The sequence below is a fragment of the Mustela lutreola genome, chromosome 3 (genome assembly GCF_030435805.1).
Source record: "Mustela lutreola isolate mMusLut2 chromosome 3, mMusLut2.pri, whole genome shotgun sequence".
NCBI lineage: Eukaryota > Metazoa > Chordata > Mammalia > Carnivora > Mustelidae > Mustela > Mustela lutreola.
In genome coordinates, this window is record NC_081292.1 from 190,676,439 (window position 1) to 190,700,259 (window position 23,821).

A 23,821-nucleotide genomic window follows, 5' to 3' on the forward strand; every position below is an offset into this window, starting at 1 on the left:
CTTTGGTGAATAAAACCACAATCCATCCAGTTCTCCTTGACACTTTTCACATCTTCCGATAAGTCCTGTTGATTTTACCTCCTAAGCATTTATTGAATCTGTCCACTCTGCTGTACATGGTCAATCACCCAGTCCAAGTTTCCATTACTTATGCCTAGACTACTAAACAGCTTTCTAATTGGTCTCCCTCAACCAATATGCTCCCTCCAGTATGTTGCCCATGCAGTGATCTTTTAGAAAAAGCTAACCTGCTTGCATTATTCCCTTGCTCAATTTCCCAGCTGGGCTGCGTAGGGCTGTAAGACAAAGGCCAACCTTACCTGCAAGGTCCACAGGCTTTAGTCCCCATTGCTCTGTCATAATCCTGCAGATGCTCTTCTCCTTGTCTCGTTTCTACTTCCCTCACTTCCTACTCCCTCACTACTTCTACTCCCTCACTATTCCTAATACTTTTACAGATTTTATTGCTACCACTTAGTACACTTTCTTTCTTCATTTGCCTAAGTACCCTGAAATCTTAGTATCACTTCCTCCAGGAAGCCTTCTCTGATCTCTGCCTCCTCCTCCCCATTTAGGTCAGACCTTACTGCATACATTCACAGCACAATATATATTTCCTTCATAAAATTTATAGCTTCCAACCACACTTAGTTGTAGGATTATCTGTTTTACTGACCGTCATCCCCAATAGATTTTAAGTTCAGCAAAGTTGGGCACTGTGTCATTTTGCTTATCGTTTAATTCCTGATGCCTAACATCATAGTGTTTGGACACAATAAGTGCACATAGTTGGGGTTTGAGAAATACCTGCTGAAAAAAGATGAATGGATGAATGAGCCAGCTTAAGCCTTGTGACTTGAAGGCTTTCCTTTTCTCTACCCTACCATGCGTTGCTTTGATTATGAGTTGATTTGAGGACATGGCAGGGAATAAGAGAATCCATAAATAAATACAGACATACTTTTACCTATGGGGAGTTTAAGTTTCTTCCGGAGGGAAATTCTGCGGGACCGTGAGCGGGCGCGACGGTCCGAGGTGGTCCCTGAATGGGCAGTGGTGCATTCCGAAGTATCCTGTTCAGACTGGCTGCTGGTGTCACTCGCTGCACTCTGGGATTTGAACATCTTGCGCCAGAAATCCTTCCGCCCTAGGTTGCCCCCTTGCATTTGTTCATCGCTGAAAGCAAGCAAAGGGTAGAATTAAATGTCCGACAACACTTGGGAAATTCTCTTAAATTTCTTTCAACTTTCTGCCAGTGATATTTATGCAATTCATGCAGGATGATCTTTGATGGGCTGGGATTTAGGATGAGTCAGAGGGGAGTGGAAGGAGTGAGACCAAGGTTGACTCTGAGGTCTTCCTGGAAACAGTCATGTCTCAGCTGGCAAATAGAGGTAAATCATTTTTTTCCCAGCTTTAATAAAAAGACCAAATATTAGCACAGGTATTCATCTGTGGGTGTGAGTCATAATAGTAAGAAGCACTTATGATGTCTAAATATTTCACTTTTTTTTTTTAAGTTCCCAGAGGCTTGTGCAGTACTGTATGTCACTTTCCAGCCCCACCCCAGCATAGTATAATTCTCAGCACTAAATAAGCTCACAAAAGATATTTGAATAAATGACTAAGTGAAATGTAACCACACTCAGGAGCTGCATCATTCTACAATTGTTTACTAAATTATTTTCATTGTGCCTAATGATTTAGCTTTCTCAGGGCAAAGACACTTAAGTAAGGTTTAAAAGTAAAAAAATTAATCCAACTCAATATGCCAAATGAGGACACATCCGAAGGGATTTTTGACCAAGACATTTCACAAGAGGGAAAAGACAAGTGGCCAATAATATGCTGAGGTTAATCTCACTAGAAATTGGGGGACGGGGAAGGTCCACTGAAATGGGATCCCTATTTTCACTCATTAAATTGGTAAAGATTAAGGGAGGGGGAAGAGAAAGCAATTGGTGACTGTCATCCTACTAGTGATGAGATAGATTCAACCTCTCTGAAAGGTAATTTAGTAATATGGTATCCAAAACCATTATCTACAGCTATGATAGGGAAATCCAATTCCTAGGAAGTCAAGAAAATGATGGAAAAATATACTAACGTGTAGATAAATACAAGATGATCAAATGCCTGCTGAGGTATTATGGGTTAACACTGAAAACTGGAAGCAATCTAATTTTAAACTCCAGAGAAACAAATAAATTATAGAATTTCTATCTGATGGCATATTCCATAGTCATTAAAATCCTATTTTAGAAGACGACTGATATGGGAAATGTCAAAGGTAGATAGCAAAGTTAGAAAGCAGTTAATCAATGGGTGAAATAGGATAATTTCATGTTAAATAAAGTACACACATAAACATGTGTCTGTGAGTTTGCTTGTACACATGCTCAAAATTGTACCCAGCACACCAGAAATTTACGGTGGTTATCTCCAACTGATAGTATTTCGATTTAAAATAATTTTTCTTTGTTTTTCTGTTTTGCTACATTTGCCAACTTCAGCAACATATATTACTTCAGAAATTTGGGGGGAAAAGGTCACAGAAGATACTTAGTAATATGTGATGAAATTTGTTCATGAAATTTTAGGTAATGATTTGTCTATAGGCTTTGGGATTGAATCCAGACTCAAAATTCAACAGTACTGTGTAAAGCAATCATTTTCTGGAGACACTTATATGGAGTTTCAAATTTTACCTCTCAGAATCTCATTAGAATACTAAATACATTTTATTCTTATTTCAAGCCAGAACACTCTGGTTATCATATATGGTATGCATTTGTGAGTTTAAATCAGTGTTTCAGGATTTGACTTCTCAGTTGTTTTATTTTCTTATCAAACGATCACAGTGTACGAAACATTTCTTGCCTTTGGGGAATGTGGAACACAATGATGAGCGTATGACCACATGGTCTACGTGGTACAACATTTCAGTAAGATTTACATTAACTTTGTCCAGTGGGCGTGTATCGATAATGAGTTTCAGAGGATGAACATATAAAACTGATTTTCAATTGAGTTAGTGTGACTTTTATTTAAGGAGGAAGAAGGAGAAGAGAAGGGTCTGAAAGGGAGGGAAGGGCAGGAGGCAGGATAAAGGAGGAACCAGGATCATCCACCTACCCCTCCTCAGTCCTACACAGGGTATTGGCATGCTCCTCTCCTAGGCCCACTCTGATCAGGGAAAAGCTCTATATTTAACATTCCATGACATCTCTCCAAATGGAAATTTTTATGTAGAAGTATATTAAAACATGTATCTTCATTCAAGGGTCAAGAACAGACCCATGCTAAGGACCCACGTGAAGTGCTGTGATATCGGGCAGTGTTCACAGAACACTGAAGAAGGAGAATATTTTGCAATCTGGAAAATGAGATCACCTGTGTAGAGGGTTTTATTTTTAAAATCCAGTTTACTTATTAGATCATTCTCATTGAACACAGTAGCTTGATTGTTGCTAGTGCTATTTTGGGGTGGAGGAAGCCCTCTGTCATTTTTCTGCTCATACTCCATATGTAAAGATTTTTAATTAGTCTTGTGGCTACTCAGCTACAGAACTTTGCCTTTTAAAATAAGTCTTTTCATTTAGAGCCTCTGTTTGACTTTTTACTATGTCCTTAAAGATTTCTTGGAACATCACATTTAAGAAAGGAAGTTAAAGGAAACAAACAAACAAAAAAACCGTGATGGTAATTTCACAATTTTTTCCTTTCATTGATTGTCTGCCATTCATTCATTCATTCATTCATTCATTTATGAAATAGACATTAAGTGTTTACAGTGGGGGCCAAGTCATAAGCATTGGGGTTATAATGGTAAGCAAAAGCTCACATGGTCCTAGACTTACAGAGTTGATTTATCTTCTCTTTACTTTTTTCCAGGCACTTAGAGACAGTCTTTAAGATTTTGAAGGGCTACAAGATCTATGCAGGCTTTTGTTCTTTCAAGGTTTTCCTTACTTCGTGTGAATTACCAAGGTCCTATTTGATGATGGTGATTTCCTTGACTATAGAGAGGGTATACCTTAAACATAGAATACCCTGCAGAATTTCTGATAATCATTCTGCAATCATTTCATAGTAACCAAGGTTTAGGGAAATAAAAGTGTGTTTCTTAAATGATGTTCATATTTTAAATACTGATCACACCATTTGTGAGTAAATAGTTCTCAAAAAGAAGCATGAAGACAAATGAGCCTTGCATAGAACTAGGCTACATGTTCAGTGTCTACAGTAATTCTCTCATTTTCTCGAGGCACTAATTTTAAGATGCTTTTGACTTTGGCATTATAAAAAGTGAAGATAAACACCTTTTGGAACACTGGAATGGATCTCAGGAGAAGACCAAGGTGAAATGGAATGGAGTTTATGTTTTAGCTAAATCTGAGCACAAGAGTTTATCTTACTTTTTTAAGAAAACCTTCATCAAGCACATTGACAGCCATTAATACTTTTAAATAACAAAAGTTATAAGTGATTTTAAGCAAGAAAGTATATGACACCTCCTCCCCACCTGGTTACACATGCTATTTTTCATGATTTACCTGCAGGAGTATGCACAAGAAGCATATGGGGTAAAGACTGGAAATGGGAAATGCTGTTAGGGAAGCTTCCCATAAGCATGAGGTTGGTTACTTATGATTTGGGTCTTTAGAGTTTAGTGGCTTTGGGAATGAAAAGTAAAGGGCAGAAGCAAGGCAAAGTTCAAAGAAAATGACAAGCAAACAAACAGCAGTTAGGAAAACGGAATTTCTTACAGTAAGAAGTGCTCAGCCCACAGCATTGGAGGGAAAATCAGTGCTACTTACTGCTCTGGAGTCTGTGAGGGGCGACCAGACATGAAGCTACGACATTCCTCAGGTGCAGAGGACCCCTGGCCTTTATCCACAATGCTTCCCGCTTCTGACCTATGCAAATGGTGCAGTCCACCAATCAAACAGAGCAGGACACCACTCCTCAATACTTCATATACTTCATAAAGCAAAACACTCCGTTATCGACAACATATATTGCTTGCAAACCCTATGTCATCATGAGTCTATACAGTATGAAATTGATATCCTACCATTTGATTCATGATCTCACTGCTTTATTGTCTAAGAATACCACCATCAATGCAGAGTCATTAACTACAAGCAGAATTTTAAATTTAGGAGTTTCTTTTAATCTCAGTAAGTGACATGTTTTATGGAATGGGCATACAATAAATGTATATTTACTAGAATGAAAAACAACAGGGCACTGCTCAGCTATTTGTATTTTTCCATGTTTAAAATATTACTTACTAAATGGGAGGATATGGTATCAATAATTGCTTTTCCTCTTTGGACAAAAATGTAAATTATCTATGGAGAAGACTAACACACAGATAACATTTCACCATATTGTTGAGATCTATGAAGTAAAGGTCAATTATATGCAAGCCTGAGATCAACTGAGCTCTGATTTATAGAGAGGCAGGTTATGTTTGATAGTAAATACATCCTTTTTCTAAGCTCCAGCTGTACTGTCACCAGTGATACTATTTATACAAGATAGTTCCACCAGTCCTGCCCTAGAGTCCCACACCATCCTGGGAACCACATGGACAGTACAACCAATTACATTCTACAGACATAAGGCCAACACGAATATTTATAGCTTAAGTTTCTAACCTTTTACTGCCTGCAGTCTTAGATTCTGATTCTTTCTCCTCCATCTTCTTCCCTGGTGCCAACTTCTCAGCACTGTCAAGCAAAGCACTGAGGGCCACTCTTCTGAAGACATTTCCATGAGCCTCTTTGATAAACTGGACTAGCTGGCGAATGTCACAATACAACCCCTGTTTGGATGCAAGAAGGAAAGTATGGGGAAAGTTGTGTGATTAAACAGTTTTCACAGGAAGAGAGGGAGAAAGTAATTCCCTAGGCTTAGATCAGCATGAGAATCATAAAAGGAAGACATTTTACTACAGTGAACCAGATGGTACCTGGTCTCTCTCCATTGTTCCTATGGCAACACTAGTAAGAACCTTGCCTGTCATCTTTAGTATGAAAAAGGATGGTTACCATGTTCCATATTCAGAAAGTTGGCTGTATCATTAGAAAGATATCAATTTACACTTTAAACCACTGGATTCCCAAGCTTTAACTTTCTCTATTATGACTTCTGAAGAGATGCCTGCAAAAAAAAGGCAATCAGAAGTTTGTTTAAACTAGAGATTTCAGTCCCTCTTTAGCTTCTCCAAATTTTCTGTATCACTGTGATAAAATATGCTAAGTCCTCTAGACACTTCTAACAGAGCCTGATTATTCAAGGATAGTGTATTTTGCTGGACATATTTAACAAATGTGTATGTTGAAGCCCATTTGAACATGAACTTGACTATGAAGTAAAGATGATGCAGGGCCATTAAAACCAATATGTTGATGAGTCCACAGTTAAAAATATGTATAGGACCTTTTTTCTTGAGATATTAACCTTTTCACTCAGCATTTCCTCCTCTCTCTTCAAGAAGGTGGTTACTGCATTCTTTGCCTTTGGGAAGGTTCATGGCAAAGCAAGACACAGAAGCCTAAGAAACACTTACCTTGATAGCTTTGGTTTTCAAAACCTAAGACCACTGGAACAATCATGCCAATGAGCCTTAAAAAATCAGAAGGAACAGTAACTGAGGAAAACATGGAAAGAGAGTTTTTTTGGTCCTCTGGTCAGAATGATCTTGTGCTGTCATTGTATTCTTTGATAGCTTCCCCGTAGAAGGGACAAGACACCAAAAAACAAGGGTTCCAAATTCATCAGAGTGCCCAACCCTAAGCAGAGAGCAGTAGTGAAATAATAGGTATGGACTGATGGTTGAGATCCATGGAGTTCTTGGGTCCTAGGTCCTACCAAAGACTTGGGATCCTTGCACCACTCTGTGAAGTAAAGAAACCCCAAAATGTTGGGATTCGACTTTCAGCCGTTCTGGTGGAATGGGAGTTCCAAGTCAAAACCAAGATGATTTAAAGAAAATCAAGAAATACAATTATTTCTTCTACATATGATTTTGCAGACTAAAATGTATAAAAAGTGCTCACATGTATTATAATAAACTTTTCAAAGTACTTCTTGCCATGAAAAATTAACTGCATGGATGGTGTCCACGTTTTTCTCAGACTCTAAGAACTTTACCGAGGGGGCTTTGACAGCTAGCAAAATTCAATTCCCTTTGGTTTAGGGTTTAAGTTTATCTCAAGTTATGTGAATAGTCTCAATGGCTAAAAAGCTTAAAATAATTCCCTGATTTAGGTAGCTTAGCAGATAGTGTCAATATGTATAAATATGCAGATTTCTACATAAAAAGTCCCAACACGTAACATTTGTTAAGATAGTGAAATATAAGTCCTTTACTTCCCAGAGAGAACTGAATTCATCTATTTGTGTGGATTCATTAGTCTTTTTTCATATCTACTTTTTGTATCCCAAACCACAATTTCCTTGGCAGCAATTAAGCACTAACATGTTATAGCCCCGTCCTTCTCTCACAGTTCTTGTGGCTTTAGTGGTTTAATTAACACAGTCATTTATGAGGAAGTAACTAAAAAATTACAATGTTCTATAAGAGAAAACAAAACTAATTTCAGCAGCAGACTCACATTAATTTTTTAAAGTATGTTTCAAAAATGGTTGGTTTAATATTCTTTAATATTTCATAAGCTAATAGGCTGTGTTGAGCACAGCCTTTCTCTTTAAGAACTTGAAGTACCTTTCAACTAGCTCAGCAACCACCACAGAACTTATGAAGTGGAAGAGGAAGATATGTCAACTTTCAAGTGATTTAATGAGTAACAAGGAGAAATGTGTTACTGAGGCTCTACCATGAGCTACTGGTCACTTTGGGAAAACAGAGATTTTAACTTTAAGGTACAGACTTTAAGACTTCAACCTTTCTTTCTCAGGGCCACGACAGAATTTTCTTAGAGTGGAGACCAAGAACTCCTGTGGGAAGAAGAGGTGAACTTCTCACCAGATTCTCAGGGCTGTGCAATTCATGCGTGGTTGAAGCGCAGCGTGTGATAAGGGACTTAAACATGGCGCTGACGATGATGCCTTCCACGTTTTGAGCTGTGGATTTGTTGTCCACCGTGGTGAAGTTATTTCCAAACCCAGCCTTGTCTGGAATGCAAAGGCACCAATTCAAGGCAATGTTTCCATTAAGCTACACAGGTTAAGGAAGTAATGAAGTACATAGCACCCAGGAACTAATGAAGGGCTACATGAAATACAGAAATAAAAGATTAAAGATATCCTTAGGTTTAATCATCTTTATGCAGACTTGGAGATAAACAACTCATAGTCTCCCTCAGAGTCTTTACTAGGTTATAGTCCATCATGTTGTGGAATGTTTCTATTGGTAATCTAAGCAAAGTTATTAATCCGTCATTGGAGAGAGAATTTATTTGATTCAGCCTTTCTGGGGGTGAGGAATGCTGTCTTCTCAGTGGAAATCCTTCAGTCATTCAGAAGTAGGGGTGGGGTCAACCACGTGAACAGGGCAGGAGGAGGCAGAGGCAGTGAGGGGACCTTGATGGGGGGGGGGGATTCACATGGGCACTGGCAATAAAAAGGAGACTAAGTTCTGCCAAGAACTGCATAGAACTTCCATCAGCTTCTTGTTCCCAGACTGTGTAGGTATATGGAGAATGAAAACCTACAACCTCTTTTAGAGCCACTTCCTTATGACTCATTGAAATGTGAAATGCCAATGAAATGAGGCCATCACTCTCTGGTAGCATTTTTTTGCCAGTTTTCCATATATCCACAGGCATTTTGTAGGGGACACATGAGATATTCTAGAACCTTGCCAGAAGATTTCTAATGACTGTGAGCCACCAATGGACTGTCGGGTCAGGGTGTATGCATCTCTAGAACAAATCAGATAAGGACCTGTGTGTTTGGTTGGCTGATTCACCATGAGCCTCTTCTCAAGAGTCTCAGGGGGGATTTGTCACCTTGAAGTAATACACTTTATCACTAACCTTTCACTGTCTGTGTCAGCTGGCAGGGGATTATCCCTAGATTTTACATCATAGAAAGAAATCTTTTGGTCTATGCTTGCAGTTTCTATCTCAGCTAGCTTAAAAAAAGAGAAAATAGGAATTTCTCTTACAGTATCTCAACTCTAATTCCCACTTTATGATTTTTAAAAATTTATAATGTGCTCAGCTTAAAACTTCTTTGAGGATATACATTATTTTAGGGGCTCTATAAAGGAACAATATTTTTTTAATGAGGTCACCAAACAATAAAGCCTGGGATACAAATAGGGAAATTGGTTCCAAATTTATCAAATAGATCTTCATTATAGATTAATCAACTCTCATACATGTATCATATAAACCACAAAAGGCTATACTAAGACACTATTTCTTCCCAGGCTCTAATCAAAATGTATATGTTACTCAATTCAGGCTTCATACAGCATTTCATTTCATTACTCTATTTGCATTTGAGTGGTATTGAAGGTGTTTGGTTTATTATGAATGCAGTTGGAGTTCACTGGCCCCTTACACCACAGGTCTCTTTGGTGGGGTTTTCTTAAAGCCATGAAGTATAAAATGGTGTATGGGGCTATCTATATATCCATTTGCCTGTTTTTTAAAAAATTCAGTATATATGTAGGTATAGATGAGCATATCAAAATTATACTACTATTACGTTTATATATATCTTTTCTTTCCTATTTTATTTTGTGAAAGAAATTTCCAAGGACTGTGCCTGGCATATAGTAAGTACTCATATTTGTTGAACTAATGAATATACTCCCTTGTTCCGTGATTTCTGCCTCAATTATCATATAACAGAAAGTCGTGTGAAAGAGAGAGGAGTGCCATGAGTGATGGCTTGAAGGGCCAGCTGTGAGGATGCCACAACTTTACCAAATCCCTTTTGCTGAGGAAAGTTGTCATCACAAAGCTTCCAAAAACGTGTCATCAAAGACAATGTGCGAGCTTCTCTTATTGATACTTTATTATACACACACACACACAATCTTTCCCTCTAAATTCTATCCCCACATATTCAGGGTACTTCTGAAACTCTACCTGCGTCACCTCATAGCGATCTCTCCTGGAACATGGCACAGCTTTACTTACTGTCAGTGACAGGCTCCATACAGAATCCTAGCAAAGCATGCAAGAAGTCCACTACATTATTGAGAGAGTCCTTGTTCACATAGTCCCTCATGGTTTGTCGGAATTGCATCTTATCGAGCTTGTATAGCTTAGTGAGGCAGTTCTGGGCCTGCAATGAAGGAAGAAAAGTGGAAAAAGTCACAGGTACCAGCTTAAGCTAGGGATACCATTAATCTGAGACAGAAGCCTGCGGAAGGCAAAGGCTTCCATCCATCCCTGCTGGCTGCTGCAGGCCAACCCTGCTAGTCCCTCTTGTCTGAGCAAGAGAGGGGCAGAGATAAGCTGAGCAGTACGAAGGACTTTACTCTGAGAAAGGCTGCCCCAAGTAAAACCCAAGGCTAATGTCTAATGCTGGTGCCAAAAACAAAAAACGAAAAACAAAAAAACAAAACCCCTCAGTCTTTTCACCAAGATCAAGATTTTAAGGTCTCAATGAAGAAAAGCTCAACATGTCAAAAATTAGGCAGGTTACAGAATTGGTCAGTCAGGTTTGAAAAACCTCAAAGGCTTTGTGTAATGGGAAGAAGTGTGCCACTCCTATGTTCAGCTACTTTGAACTTAAGTAGATTTAATTGAGGGGGGGCAGTGAGAGGGATGTAGGAAGTGGGTATCCAGTGTCCTCTTATCTGGCTAGGAGGGGAAGATCCTTGAAGCAGAGGGGAGGCATAAAATACGGGCAGGTCTCATTTATTTCTTTATGTGTCTGTATTTGAATGCGAGAGTTTGATATTTAAATAGCAATTAGCCTTATAGATGTGAAAACCAAGCAACCATTGGCTAGACCCTAATACTCACACTTATATTGCCAGCAAATAATTCTGCCATCTGGCAAAGGGAAAGGGAATAATTCCACAAGAATCCCATAATAATCAGAACAAATGAAGGCATGGTCATTGGCTGCAGAAGGCCACAGGCAGAATATGCAGATACTCTCTGGTGTCAGCCTCCCAGCCTTCTCCTACTATGAAGAGAAAAATCACATGTGTTCAGTGCTTTGCTGTTAAAACATGTTTCTTGCTTGTAAGTACATAACCTTTGACTTTCACACCTCGTGATTTGATGAGCATCCAGTACTATAGTGGAGGAAGCTGGGGCTCACAGAAGGCAAGGATTTTGTCCACGTTGACACAGTTCACAGCAGAGTCAAAATTTGGACTCAGAGTCTTGCCCTTTACTGAGGTTATTTCTCTTATGATACAGTAGTCCTATGAAGAATCCAGATAATGATTGGGGCAAACATTATTTAGGTACCACCCACTTTCCAAAAGAACTTATGATGATGGATGAATGAATAGAGATTGGTTGCTCTCCTGAAGAAACATTCTGTGTAAGAGATATAAGGAAGTCCATGACAAAGGAACGAAATGGGGAAGTAACAGAAGACTCTAGGTTGAAGGAACAGGCTAAGGAAAGGGGGGTGGTTGGGTGAGGACCACCTTAACCGAGGATGGAAAACTTTGGACAACCAGGCACAATCTTGAAAGTCAGATTGGAGAAAGCAATCCCTAAGAATTCAAACATACAAGGTAGGCCCTTAATGGTTTCCCAGAAGAAAAGTTAAGTTATATCATTACTTTAACAAATCAAGGACCAGAGAAAGATTCTGGAAAAATCTGAAGAGAAATAGAAAGATTTTCAAAGGCCAAAACTTGGAATTCGCAATAAATTTCTTGGTATAACCTTGCTGTAATCCCCCCATCTGTATCCCAAAGTCAGGTGAATTGATAATTGTTTTCATTCTCCCTTTACTAGGTCCTAGAATAATGAGAAAATAAGTGTTTTTATTCCAGAGAGGTTATTGGTTGCTAGATCTTAGTCAAGCTCCTTTTTTCCATTACAAAATAAATGTTGCTTGCCATAAAATTATGTTTTCAAAGTATTTACTTAAAATATTTCCTGCATGAAGTAGTATTTAATTATTATCCTATAAAGAATTAGCAAAGATCTTCATTGTTACACTTACAAAACAATTTGAACTTCTGAGTTGGAAAGTACTGAAGCACAAATTATCTGATCTCTACAAAATATACCAAAGGCAGCATAATTTCAAATCCACTCGTTAGAGGCTATCAGAATGTCTGAATGAGTTCCATGGGAAGTTTAAGCAAGAATCAAATCAGACTATCAAACCTTAAGCATTTTGATTCTCAATGAATAATCTAAACTTCTCCAAGAGATATAGAGCTGTCAGAGTGAATTTCCTTTCAATAGTTTGGGACTACCTGCAAATGGTTAAGCTAAAAAAACACATGCTGGAATTATTAAGCAGTTTGACATATATCATTAATCTTCTATTTCTTCCTCTCTTCCTTTCTTCCTTCCTCCCTCCTTCCCTCCGTGTTTTTTTCTCTTTTTCTTTCTCCTTTAAAGAAATATAGAGGCCCTGATCTGGTAGAAGAAATACTCCTAACATCTTAAAAGTTAAGTCTTCTGAAAATGCAATGTTTTAGAAATTTGTAAAGAACCAGCTCCTTGAAATAGACTTTTCCAGGGATCATGTCTCAAGTTTGTATCTCTTGGACAATGTGTTTGGAGAGGCAAATATAGTCTCTATAATGAATATTAAGCTGGGCTACAAGAGAATGGAAGAGTTGCCCTCTAAGTCAGGAAAGCTGAGAAGGCAGGTGAAAAACTGTCTGGACAGCCTGATGGGAAATGTCCAGTAGTCTCATCAGGAAAGCATAGTGGACGACTAAGCAGCAAGTGATCTCTCAAGTGGCTTCTAATCACCTGTCCTATTTTCTCCAAGTCTAGAAAGACAGATTCTGGTGTCAGAGCCACTTCAGACCTCCAAGCAAAGCATGACACTTATTATATTTAATGTGCCATTTCATGGAATTGGTCTTCTGTATGAGGAGTGATAATAACCATGAAGGCATTTATTCATACTGTGATAGAATTAAAAATCAAACAATAAAAATCACATACACATGCTCAAAGATGGGGCTGATTTCAGCTTTCTATTGCCTTATTATTATTGTTATTTTGATTTTTACATTTTGAGCCTCAAAATCTAGATCTTGGTCAAAGTTGTCATGGTTCAGAATTTAGAAGTTAATTACTATGACTATAACCCCCCATATACAATCAATGAATATAATACAACATAAAGCATATAAAGGACAGAGACAAGAATGGATAGATGGGTAGATGATGGGTAGATGACAGAATGAGAAAGAAACCCAGCATGCTAGTACTGTGTGAACATTTCATGACAAAAACTAATACCAAGAAAAAATGGGTTGGCATTAGATGTTGACATGATCCTAAAACTCTGCCGTCATATGCCAAAGGGTTTCCTGGACTCAAATTTGCATAAAACCCTTATTTTCAGGAGGATATTTTCTTACAATTTCAATTCAAACGTATGTATGAGGCAACTGTCCCAGCGTGGACTTGCTATGGAGGTGGGTTATTGCTCAAGAGTGAAGGGAAAAGTAGCAATCGGCTGAGGCAAGCGAAAATGAGCAGGAGTAAGATCATATTCCATGACAGAATTGTGCTCTGCAAGCCCAAGCGCAGAGTTTCAAGTTTCACACAGTTCAAAGGGACATGATCTCAAATACGAAGGAGTCAAGGTTCATTCTCAAACAAAGCAGCCAGAATATGACGGGCTACTTTTACAGTCCTGTTTTGTCCCAATAAGGGCCATTTTCCATACCTATGTAAGAATCACAAACTGAGTCCTAAACTTTGACCCCATTCTTTAACATAAAATATGTTTCTATTGTACCCAGGCAAATGATCAAAAAGTCATTCGTCACAGCCCCTCAGAGGCTCCTTAAATACATTAATCTTTGCCAATGTCTTGCAAACTTTAATTCACACATTCCAATTATACACCCTTTCACCAACTGGGAGTTGGCCTGCTTAGGCAGAAGGCAGACGTGTTTTCCCAGTTAAGCTTTCCTAGGCCTGGGTTTTTGAGGTCTTGAGATAGGTTGTGGGAATCTTCCCACTCTGAATCATCATTAATCATGCCTATGCAATGCAATATTTTTCAGGGAACACTGACCCTCATTGTCAAAGGACTCATTTTTAAATTGGAGGCAGGGAAGGAGAGGAAATGGAATCTACTGTAATTCTCTTACATTCTCTCGGAATACCTGGTGTCTCAGACGATCTCCAGAGAGCCCTCGATGTCCTTCTCCGCAACCATAGGCACATCCCAAAGACTTCACTATTTTAATGAGCATGGTCAGAGCAAGCCTATGGTTGCTTACAGGTGTACTTTCATCCTAGAAAAGTCACAAAGCCCTTTTGGTACTGCCATTCCATTTTGTGATTAAACCGAGTTTTATATGTTTTATGGTGAGCATGTACAACTTGAAAAACAGAATTGTCAAGGGCTTGACAAGCACGTTAACCTTTCTAAAATCCAGATTGCCTTTTAAAAGAAAGAAAAATGTGCATTTTGATCATCCCCTAGGGCTAAAGGATATAAAGGTAGACCTCTTGATTAGAAAACATGCTTACTGTATCCTTTGCAGACTATTAGAACCACCTAGAGAGACAATGGGGACTATCAGTGATGAAGACAAATAGATTTTCCCAGAAGCTACCCCCATCATCAGGTTTCTGATAGTACCACCAGGAAAGGATTATTGCTAAATTCCTGGAACTGATAAAAGTCTGGAACTTTGAAATCACATGGCAACTTCTGACATTTTTAAGGGACTTTCTAATTTTATATTTTCACGGTATTGTAATACTCACGCACCAGCAAAGTGAGAATATAAAGAAATTTGTCAACACTCAGCTTGTTTCTTCCTTTGCGGGTAAATAGGAAGCTTTCCTGAGATGAATAATCAGAATGGTTATCATCCTCTCTTTTGCCCCATTTAATCCTTGCTGTTAGTGAGGGACACAGCTTCCAGAAAAATGAACTTCTGTGAATTATCTCCAAAGAGGCAGAAGGATCCTAATAATTTCCCTTTCTATATCAGTTTAATGTGCAGAACAAAGGAAATAATGGATAAGCACTTCCATTGTCATGTGGAACAGGTGGCTAAGCAAATGATATCACACACTGAAAGTACTCAAGTGTGGGTAGGGAGTGAAAGAGATGGTGTTACCAAGACGACATCCATGATATGGAAAGGTAGACTCCCCTTCCCCTAAAGTTACACAGTTGGTCCTCCTTTTCTAATCTACAGCCTCATGTAGTGGATGCAGTGCTGAGATGCCTTCTGCAAAACTGAGCATTCTCTGAGCCTGGAAGTGTTGCTGGCTGACAGCTCTCTACTGAGATCCTAACTAGCCATTGCTCTTAGCTAAAGGAGAGTTGCCTCACCTAAGGTTAATGGTCTTCCTGGTAGCAGTATGCTTCCAATGGCTGGTCAAAGGCATGATGCAGATTTAGGGGTATAAATGTGGGCTCCTTTTCTCCACCTGGAGATTACTTTTAAGGAGTCATCCTTGCTTTAGAGCCCTCCGTGTGATGAGCTGAAGTCTGTTACAACTACACTGTAGTTCAACTTCTCTCTCTACCTCATCCTGCTTCTTTTACAACCTCACAGTTGTTGATTCTGAGAGGCCGCCTCGGAAACTTCCTGCACACACATCTCCACATCTCAGTCCATTTCCTGGGCACTCTGTATATCTGACCGTTGCAAATGGAAGACTCAGAAATTATCAATAGAAACTTACTAACTTATTTACTATATATACAGCAATTCAGAAATGTTTGGATTCACATCTTAGCTCCATAACCTTGGGCTGGCCACTTAACCACTGTGTGCCCTACAAAATGAGAATCATAATAATATATACATATTTTATATTTCTTTTATATGTATTTATATGTATTATATACATAATTATTTATTTATTTATTTATAGGTGTGGGATGCTGCTCTCTTTTGAGACTACTTTGTGCAAATTAGAAAAGGCATTCCTGTGGGTAGATGAGTTAGAAAAAGATGAGCCCTTTCAGTAGATGCATCTCTTGGTTGAACAGTTCAGTGAGCAGAATATAGGCTGGATCTCAGTCCTTCTTGACTCAGCCTTAGCCACGAGTTAAAGGCAGTAAGTAGTGCCTCAGATAAGTTCACCCTGGGTAGGTCCTGATTTGGAAGATAGGTTTATACCCATTTTTAGATTACTGTATGTTCCTTTAAAAAAAAAAATCCCTAGCTCCAAAAGCTCTTAGTAAATATCTATTCAGGTTTGGCTTTCTTTACACCTTCAGAAGTCCTTAGGATTTAGGTTCCTCTTACAGGAGACATCAGAAAAATGTACCAAGCTACAGACAGAAATCAGGACAGATATTAAATAACATTTCAAGCTCTCAGTATTAGTTGGTGACATATATAGAAATAGAATTAGATCTTCCTTTCTGAATTAATAAATTCCCCATGCTTCTGGTATTACTACACTGTAAAATTAGATAAACTCTCAGATTCCACTGAAAATAACAGAGGGCAGAAGAGACCTGTGTGAATCAGAAATACATGTACTTAACCTATGGTTAGGTTTTATTTTATAAATTATTTGTTTTACAAAGAGTACTTTTTTCTAGAACTATGAAATATTGATTACTTGGTGGTTGTTTTAAAGACTACATATCTGACTTCAAAAAAATTCCATCTAACCAAGAGTGATAACTTCTGTTCAAATACTGTTTACATTATCAAGTATCTAGGATACTAACTGGATTTTAAATTGGCAAGCGACTTGCAAGTCTACAAAAAGAAATCATATGCAGATACCAGTTGGGTAAAATTTTAGAACTAAAAGTAAAAATGTAATACTAATAACAACTTCAGAAATTCTTAGGATACATAACAAAGCCCCCTTTAATTTAGTTCCAACTGTCTAAGCGTTAATAATAAAACCCTATCAAAATTTCACAACTCTTTATTTTTTTTCTTTCTATTTTCCCTTGAATATTATATTGGATAAAATACCATCGATTATCTCTTTGAGTAGCCAACTTATATTGAAAGATAAAACATGGACATTTAGTAAGAGTGAGATCTGAGGATTTTTGGATTATCCTCAGCAATGTATGAAGAGGTAAGAAGTTGGCAACCTTAAGCACTGGAAGATACTGTCAAAATTGGAAAATACACCTGGGATTCTTGGGTAGCTCAGTCAGTTAAGTGTTTTCATTTGGCTCAGATCATGATCCCAGAGTCCTGGGATCAAGTTCCCATCAGGCTCCTGCTTGACATTCAAGCAGTGGTAGAGCTAATTTCCTGGTCATGTTATTTCTTTAGGGTAGTATCTCAGTTATACTATATGACCATCACTCACAGTCTGTCAAGAATACCTTTTCTCAAGATTTTCAGGGTCTGACCAGTGAAGAGCCTGCTTCTCCCTTTGCCCACTGTTCCCCCTGCTTGTGCTCTCTCTCTGACAAATAAGTAAATAAAATCTTAAAAAAAAGAATTGGAAAATACACATTTATGATTAAGTCAGAGGAAGAAAATCCTAAAGAAAGTATTCAGGAACCCAAGAATATTGGGAAAGAATATTTGGATGAGAGACTTAAAATATTAGGAAGATAGTAGACAATGAGATGAAGAAACACAGATGATCAATGCACATTAAAAATGGATCAAGTAGGATTAGAAAGAGATAGAGAAGAAATTAAAAGAGGAAGGAGCACCACAACACTTATTCATAGTTTGGATAATTATGTAGATGGTAGAAATCTGCACACGTCATCTTACACCTGTAAACACTTGACCTTGATGTGTACATCCTGACATTAGATATTCAAATCTTCTGTTGATTTCCATTTGTTAACAGTATTTTCCAACAAAAACCCTGAACTTAAATCAGTGTAAGTTATGTGAATTCAAACTATGGTAATTCTTTTTTCTTTCTCTCTCTCTCTCTCTCTTTTTTTTTTTTTAAGTAGGCTCCATGCCCACCATGGCACTGAGGAGCCCAATGTGGGGCTTGAATTCACAGCCCTGAGATCAAGACCTGATGAAATCAAGAATAAGACACTCAGCTGACTGAGCCCCCTGAGAGCCCCAAGCTATGGTATTTATTTAGAACTCAAAGTAAAGAAAAAAACTAATTTTTGGCATTAAGTGCAGAGATCATAAGTGAGGTGTTGCCAAGGCAAAGGGAATTAAATTCAGGAATAATCAATAATAAGAAAGCTAAAAACACAAGTTGTGAAACACTGAGATATGAGAGCACCGAGACTAGTCTTTGAAAGCAACCAATTAGCTGAACAAAATTCTTCCCTTTCTTCAACAGTGATTGAGATTGGCTGCCAAAAAAACGTGCTCCTTAGATCAAGAGAAAAAAAAAACATCATCTTGTGGAAAAATTATACAGCTTGTTATGGACTGAATATATTTTCCCCAAATTCACATGTTGAAGCATTAACCTTCAATGTGATGGTGTTTGAAGATGTGGCTTTTGGGAGGTAATTAGGATTAGATGATTTCATGAGAGTGGGGCTCTAGTTTGATGAGATCAGTATCCTTATAAGAATGGACACCAGAGGACTCTCTCTTTCTCTCTCTCTCCTTCTCTCTCTCTCTCTCTGTGTGTGTGTGTACAGAAAAAAAGAGGCCATGTGAGTATACAGCAAGATGGCAGCTACCTATAACCCAAGAGAAGAAGCTTCAGAAGCCTCGCTGGCACCTTCATATTGATCTTCCCAGAATCCAGAAATGTGAGAAGAGAATTTCTGCTGTTTAATCCACCCAAACTATGGTATTTTGTTATGGCATTCTGAGAACAAAAGAGTTCTTGATTTGGTCAGACCCTGAAAAATTTGAGAAAGAGGCTATTCTTGACAGACTGTGAGTGATGGTCATATAGTATAACTGAGATACTACCCTAAAGAAATAACATGACCAGGAAATTAGCTCTAACACTGCTTGAGTGTCAACGGTTTTTGAATTGAGAATACCATTTCATCTAACCATTTCTACTAATGCCTGGTGAGAACCCACTGAAGAGATTTCTAGGCTCACGACTTTCTTTAGGGACTAGCTGTGATCAAATTCTTGGCAAGCAAGCACTGGAAAGAAATTAGGGGCAACATTTCTTGAGAACACAGAAGGTGGTTCACTCATACCTTCTCTTGGTTCTTATCATTCTTCTCATAAGGTCCACCTCCGCCTCCGCCTCCTCCTCCGTCACCTCCTCCACCACCTCCATCTCCACCTCCTTCTTCTCCTCCACCATCTCCAGCTCCACTAACGGAAGGGCCCCCGAATCCACAGGGTGAACTTCCAGATACACCTTTGAACTGGAAGGTTCCCTCACTGGCTCTTTTTTCTGTAGTTTCATGTTCCTTGTTTTCACTCTTTTTTCTGTTCTTTTCTACACAAGGCACCACACCAAGTTGAAGCAAGCATTCCACAATGTTTAGTGCTACATCACAGATGCGAGAACTGATGTCATGATTCAGGACAAGATAAACAGCCTTCAGAACCACCTGGAGGGAGAAAAAAAGATGAACAGAAGGTGATTAGTTTGCCTGAACTATCTCTTCCTACATAGATTTTGTTATTTTGTTTAATACATTTCTTTTAGGCTTTTCTATGTACTTAAGCATAAATAATTGAGGTAATTTTCAAATGTGCCTATTTAAATTGCACTGGGACCTTGTATATGTGCTTAAGTATAAGTCACCCAAAGACATAAAATGTATGTATGAAAAGAAAATATTGTGTATTATCTCACTGAAGTATTCCAAAACTTATCATAATACTGTTAATAGGGATACTGAAGAACAGTGAATTAATGGAACCATAATTTTTCACCTAAATGGAAACTGGTTCAACTGATTTTTTAAATCAAAGGGTTTTAATCCTCTGCCTTTCACCTTCTGTCATAAGAGATAAAAAAACAATGATTCCCTCATCCACATAAACGAGAAACATTTAGGCATTCACAATTGTATCATTATTGACACCTCAATTTTAAATGCAAAATATTTGCATGTTTAAATTATGTCTTTTCATTGATTTTAATATATTAAATTATTTTCTGAGCCCGTTTTCTAATATGAAATAAAAAATGTTGTGAAATATAATCGTAAACTATAACAACCCTTTCATTTGCTAATAACTATAATCAAGACAGGCATTCTTGAGAATGCAAGTTTAAATCTTTTAATGGGGTTCTATTCATTTTCCTTTGCTACCCAGGAGGTTTGTAGTCATGTTGCTTGTATAATAAAAGAAAATAAACTGAGAACTTTTTACTCTTAATTCTAGAGAAACGAGACTTAGCCCATACTCGTTTATGTGTATTTTACATAAGCATATTCAGGATTTGTTAATGTTTTTGGATTATAAAAATATTCTGAGGTCAGATCACATCGAATGTAATGCTTGAAAAAAAATAAAAAGGGAAAGTTGCCTTGGTGATGGTTGACACATTTGTGAAATTTTTTATATGGGTAGCCTTTTCATTTTAAGGTTCAACATTGCTAAGAATCTATTTTATAGCATTATAAAAACTGGATCAAAGAGTCATTATCTTTCAAGCTTTGGTATGAGAAATTCTTGCTTCTTACTGAAAGATCAAGCATGCCATTCTTGTGGACAAAGTTATTAGTCCCATCGATATGCTCCGTGTCCTCTAAGTAGCTGTAGTTTATGCAGGAGTCTGTGAGGCTTCGGGGCAGATTTGCACATGCCAAGGGTTCATGTGGCATCTCCGGGATAGGCACCTGGTTGCAGAGCTTCCTCATATGCTCACTGAAAAAGTCTGCGTAGCCTACGTTGAACGATGCCAAGGTGGTGTTGAAGGTTGCAACTGTGATTGTGGAGATCTGGGATCGCACTAATAAAAAGAAAGCAGTGTCTTAATTTTCCCCATATTAGCTCATGACATCATGTCAGGCAGTTACACTCTCATGGTCACAATCAGAGCTGTGGCTGTTGTAGATGTTTGACTTGGAGGCTCAAAGCTATTCTCAATTCCCACAAAATGGCCTTGGGTCAAGTCCATGTGACATTTGGCAAAAATGAAAGTTACAGAAAATGTGAATTCCAACTGGCTTCCTTAAGACCCAGGCTAGAATTTAACTTTTGTTTAACAGGTGGATTTTACCTGTTACCATTACTCTTAAACAGCAGATCCTACTGATACAGTAGTATCTATGCATATTCAGGATTTACTAATGCTTTTAGCAACTGGTTTAGTTGAAGTATTTCCCCACAAGTTTGTGGCTGGTAAAATATTTGGTTTTATCTAGCGTATTTAAGCAACAGCAAATAAGGAAGACTTTTTTCTCCTTTGTTCAAGAGTAATGGAACATAAATTTGTGGTGGAAGTAACTGGTATCATCAAATACTTGACACATACTCCAGGGAAAAGAGGGGTTCCATTTCTGCTTGTAGGTTAAGAGTACAGAATGAGAGACCAATTTGGCTTCCACCCAGACACACATGTTTTCTCCACATGAAGCATCTAAGGCACTTATTTGAAAGAGCAGCTGTCTGAAAAAGGAATCCATGGCCCAGGAAGGCAGTGACTTTCCTCTCATTGAAGGTAGATAAGACCTTTCGAGGGACATCATACAGGGGACCATGGTACTGAATATATAACTGTCTTCTAAGTCTCTTCTAGCCCCATGGGTCTATGACCTTTTGAAAACAAAGATGAATGGCTTCTTTCCCCTCTGAGAGGTATGGTGTTTGCAGTGTGCCATCAAATAGCTTTGGCTACAAAGGAAATCCCAAGAATGGCTCGCAAGTAAATTACCCAGCAATGTAATACATGAATGCAAGTTTTTAAAAAGTAGAAGGAGCCAGATTGCAATGAAAATGGAATATGGAGTAAAAACAGGAAACAGGAAAAGGAACCTGAAGTCCCACCTGCAGGTGCCGCCTCCGACCCACCTTCCTTGACAGTGTTTTCTCCGTGGCTGTTGGAGTGATCTGGCAGGTCACTCACCAGGGTGTGGTGGGAGTGGGAGTGCCTGGCACTCAGGCTCTCCATCTCCGTGGCTGCATCTGAACTGCCCCGCCGGGTAAATTTCCCTGAGATGGACAAGAGTACCATGAAAGAATTTAAAAACGAAAGATTCTCTGCTGAGATGTTGTCTTTCCAAAGGACAGCAGGGAGGATAAAGGGACATTAGGAAGTGCCTGAGGCACAGCCAAGTAGCAGACATTGGACTTGTTCTGGGAATAGTCAGGGTCAAGAGGATGGATGAAGCTGTCTGTCGTAAGATCAGCCCCAATCTAAGCCAAATGTTAGAAACCATATATGGAGTCCCAGAAAACTCTCAGTTTCGGAATTTAAGCTGGCTTTCTAAATACGCCATCCAGGAAGGGGGGAGAAGCTTCTTTTTCTTTTCGTTACATTTTCTTTTTCTAATATCCAAATTAAAGTCTGTTTTAGGATTCACGATAAATCCTAATGCACAAGACCCTTTAAGGCCATGTTTCCACATCTAAAGTCCCTAAGAAATAGGGCCATTACCTGCCTAATTATACACAGTTCTCCCATATTTAATTAAATTATCTGTATTCCTTTGGTACTAGAAGCTAGCATCTGGGTCCACATTTCCTGACTAAACTGTTCAAGAAAGATGCAGATTTGCCCCGGAGCCCTAGATCCAGATTTCTAAACAGGTCACTCAAGCTCTGCCCTACTTTGAAAACTCCTTGTGGTCACCTAAAATGGTGGTTTGCCAGCCTCCTTTTTCAATGCCTCGCCTGTCTTCACCAAGCCCAGAGAAACTTCCGAAGGAGAATGTGCTTCGGGTCGGGGACACATCCAGGTGGTCCTCGTGAAGCAGGAATGGCACCCCCATTCTTCGGGGCCTCCTCTTCCCTGTGTGGTGGAATGGGATTGAGCCTTTCCTCTCTCGGTCTTCTTTGCGACTCTTGAACTATGAGGATGAGAGGTAAAGGGTTAGGCACAGGGCAAAGAATAATAATCTTCAGTAAAATACAGGAACATTCCAGGAAGAAGAGACCAGAAAGTCCATGAGTATCATCCAACAGAGATGGGTGACATTTCCATAATGCGTTAAAAGAGTGAAAGACACAAAACAAAATGTAACATATTCCCTGGGTCTTTCTGCTAGCTTGTGTTGTCCCTTGACCAGTGGGATCAGTATCAACTGGGAAACTGTTAGAAATACAAATTGTCAGGTTCAACTCCAAATAAATTAGATTTAGAAACCTTGAAGGTAAGGTCTAGCAGTTGTGTTTTTTTTTTTAAGATTTTTATTTATTTGACAGAGAGAAACACAGAGATGAAACACAAGCAGAGGGAATGGGAGAAGGAGAAGCAGGCTTCCCACCTAGCAGGGAGCCTGATGTGGGGCTCGAACCCAGGACCCTGGGATCATGACCTGAGCAGAAGGCAGACGTTTAACGACTGAGCCACCCAGGTGCCTCATCAGCAGTTGTGTTTTAATAAGCCCTGTAGGTGATTCTGATAAATGCTAAAATTGGAGAACCATAGGTTAGAGTATAGGATTCTAGAGTCACCACTTAGACCAGCCAGTTATTATCGGTTTCATTTTTCCAGGATTGAAATCAATTTTTCCAGCCAGACAACTTCAAGTGTGTGCCACTGTCCATAAAGTTAGAAGATACAAAGCATGAATTGGTACAAACCCATTACTCCTGTCAAACAAGTTCAAAATCCAGTAGAAATAAGAGTTAAGAATTTCTTGAGATGCTTTTAAAATATACCAACGTCGATCTAAC

At 38.7% G+C, this 23,821-nt stretch overlaps 1 protein-coding gene across 13 annotated transcripts in view; it reads right to left on the reverse strand.

The window, feature by feature from the left end:
• Positions 1-23,821, reverse strand: part of UNC80 (unc-80 homolog, NALCN channel complex subunit) — a 225,228-nt gene that overhangs the window by 152,928 nt on the left and 48,479 nt on the right. For 6 of the 13 annotated variants that reach the window (XM_059168178.1, XM_059168184.1, XM_059168174.1 and 3 more), the window contains exons 10-19: positions 22,776-22,992; positions 21,959-22,135; positions 20,665-20,933; positions 19,216-19,578; positions 14,258-14,404; positions 10,128-10,275; positions 8,000-8,148; positions 5,667-5,833; positions 4,821-4,919; positions 962-1,176 (exon numbers count right to left, since the gene is read on the reverse strand). In XM_059168178.1, coding sequence (XP_059024161.1) covers positions 962-1,176; positions 4,821-4,919; positions 5,667-5,833; positions 8,000-8,148; positions 10,128-10,275; positions 14,258-14,404; positions 19,216-19,578; positions 20,665-20,933; positions 21,959-22,135; positions 22,776-22,992 — 1,951 coding nt within the window. The remainder of the gene's footprint in view (positions 1-961; positions 1,177-4,820; positions 4,920-5,666; positions 5,834-7,999; positions 8,149-10,127; positions 10,276-14,257; positions 14,405-19,215; positions 19,579-20,664; positions 20,934-21,958; positions 22,136-22,775; positions 22,993-23,821) is intronic. The other 7 variants (XM_059168183.1, XM_059168182.1, XM_059168177.1 and 4 more) reach the window with 5 other exon arrangements.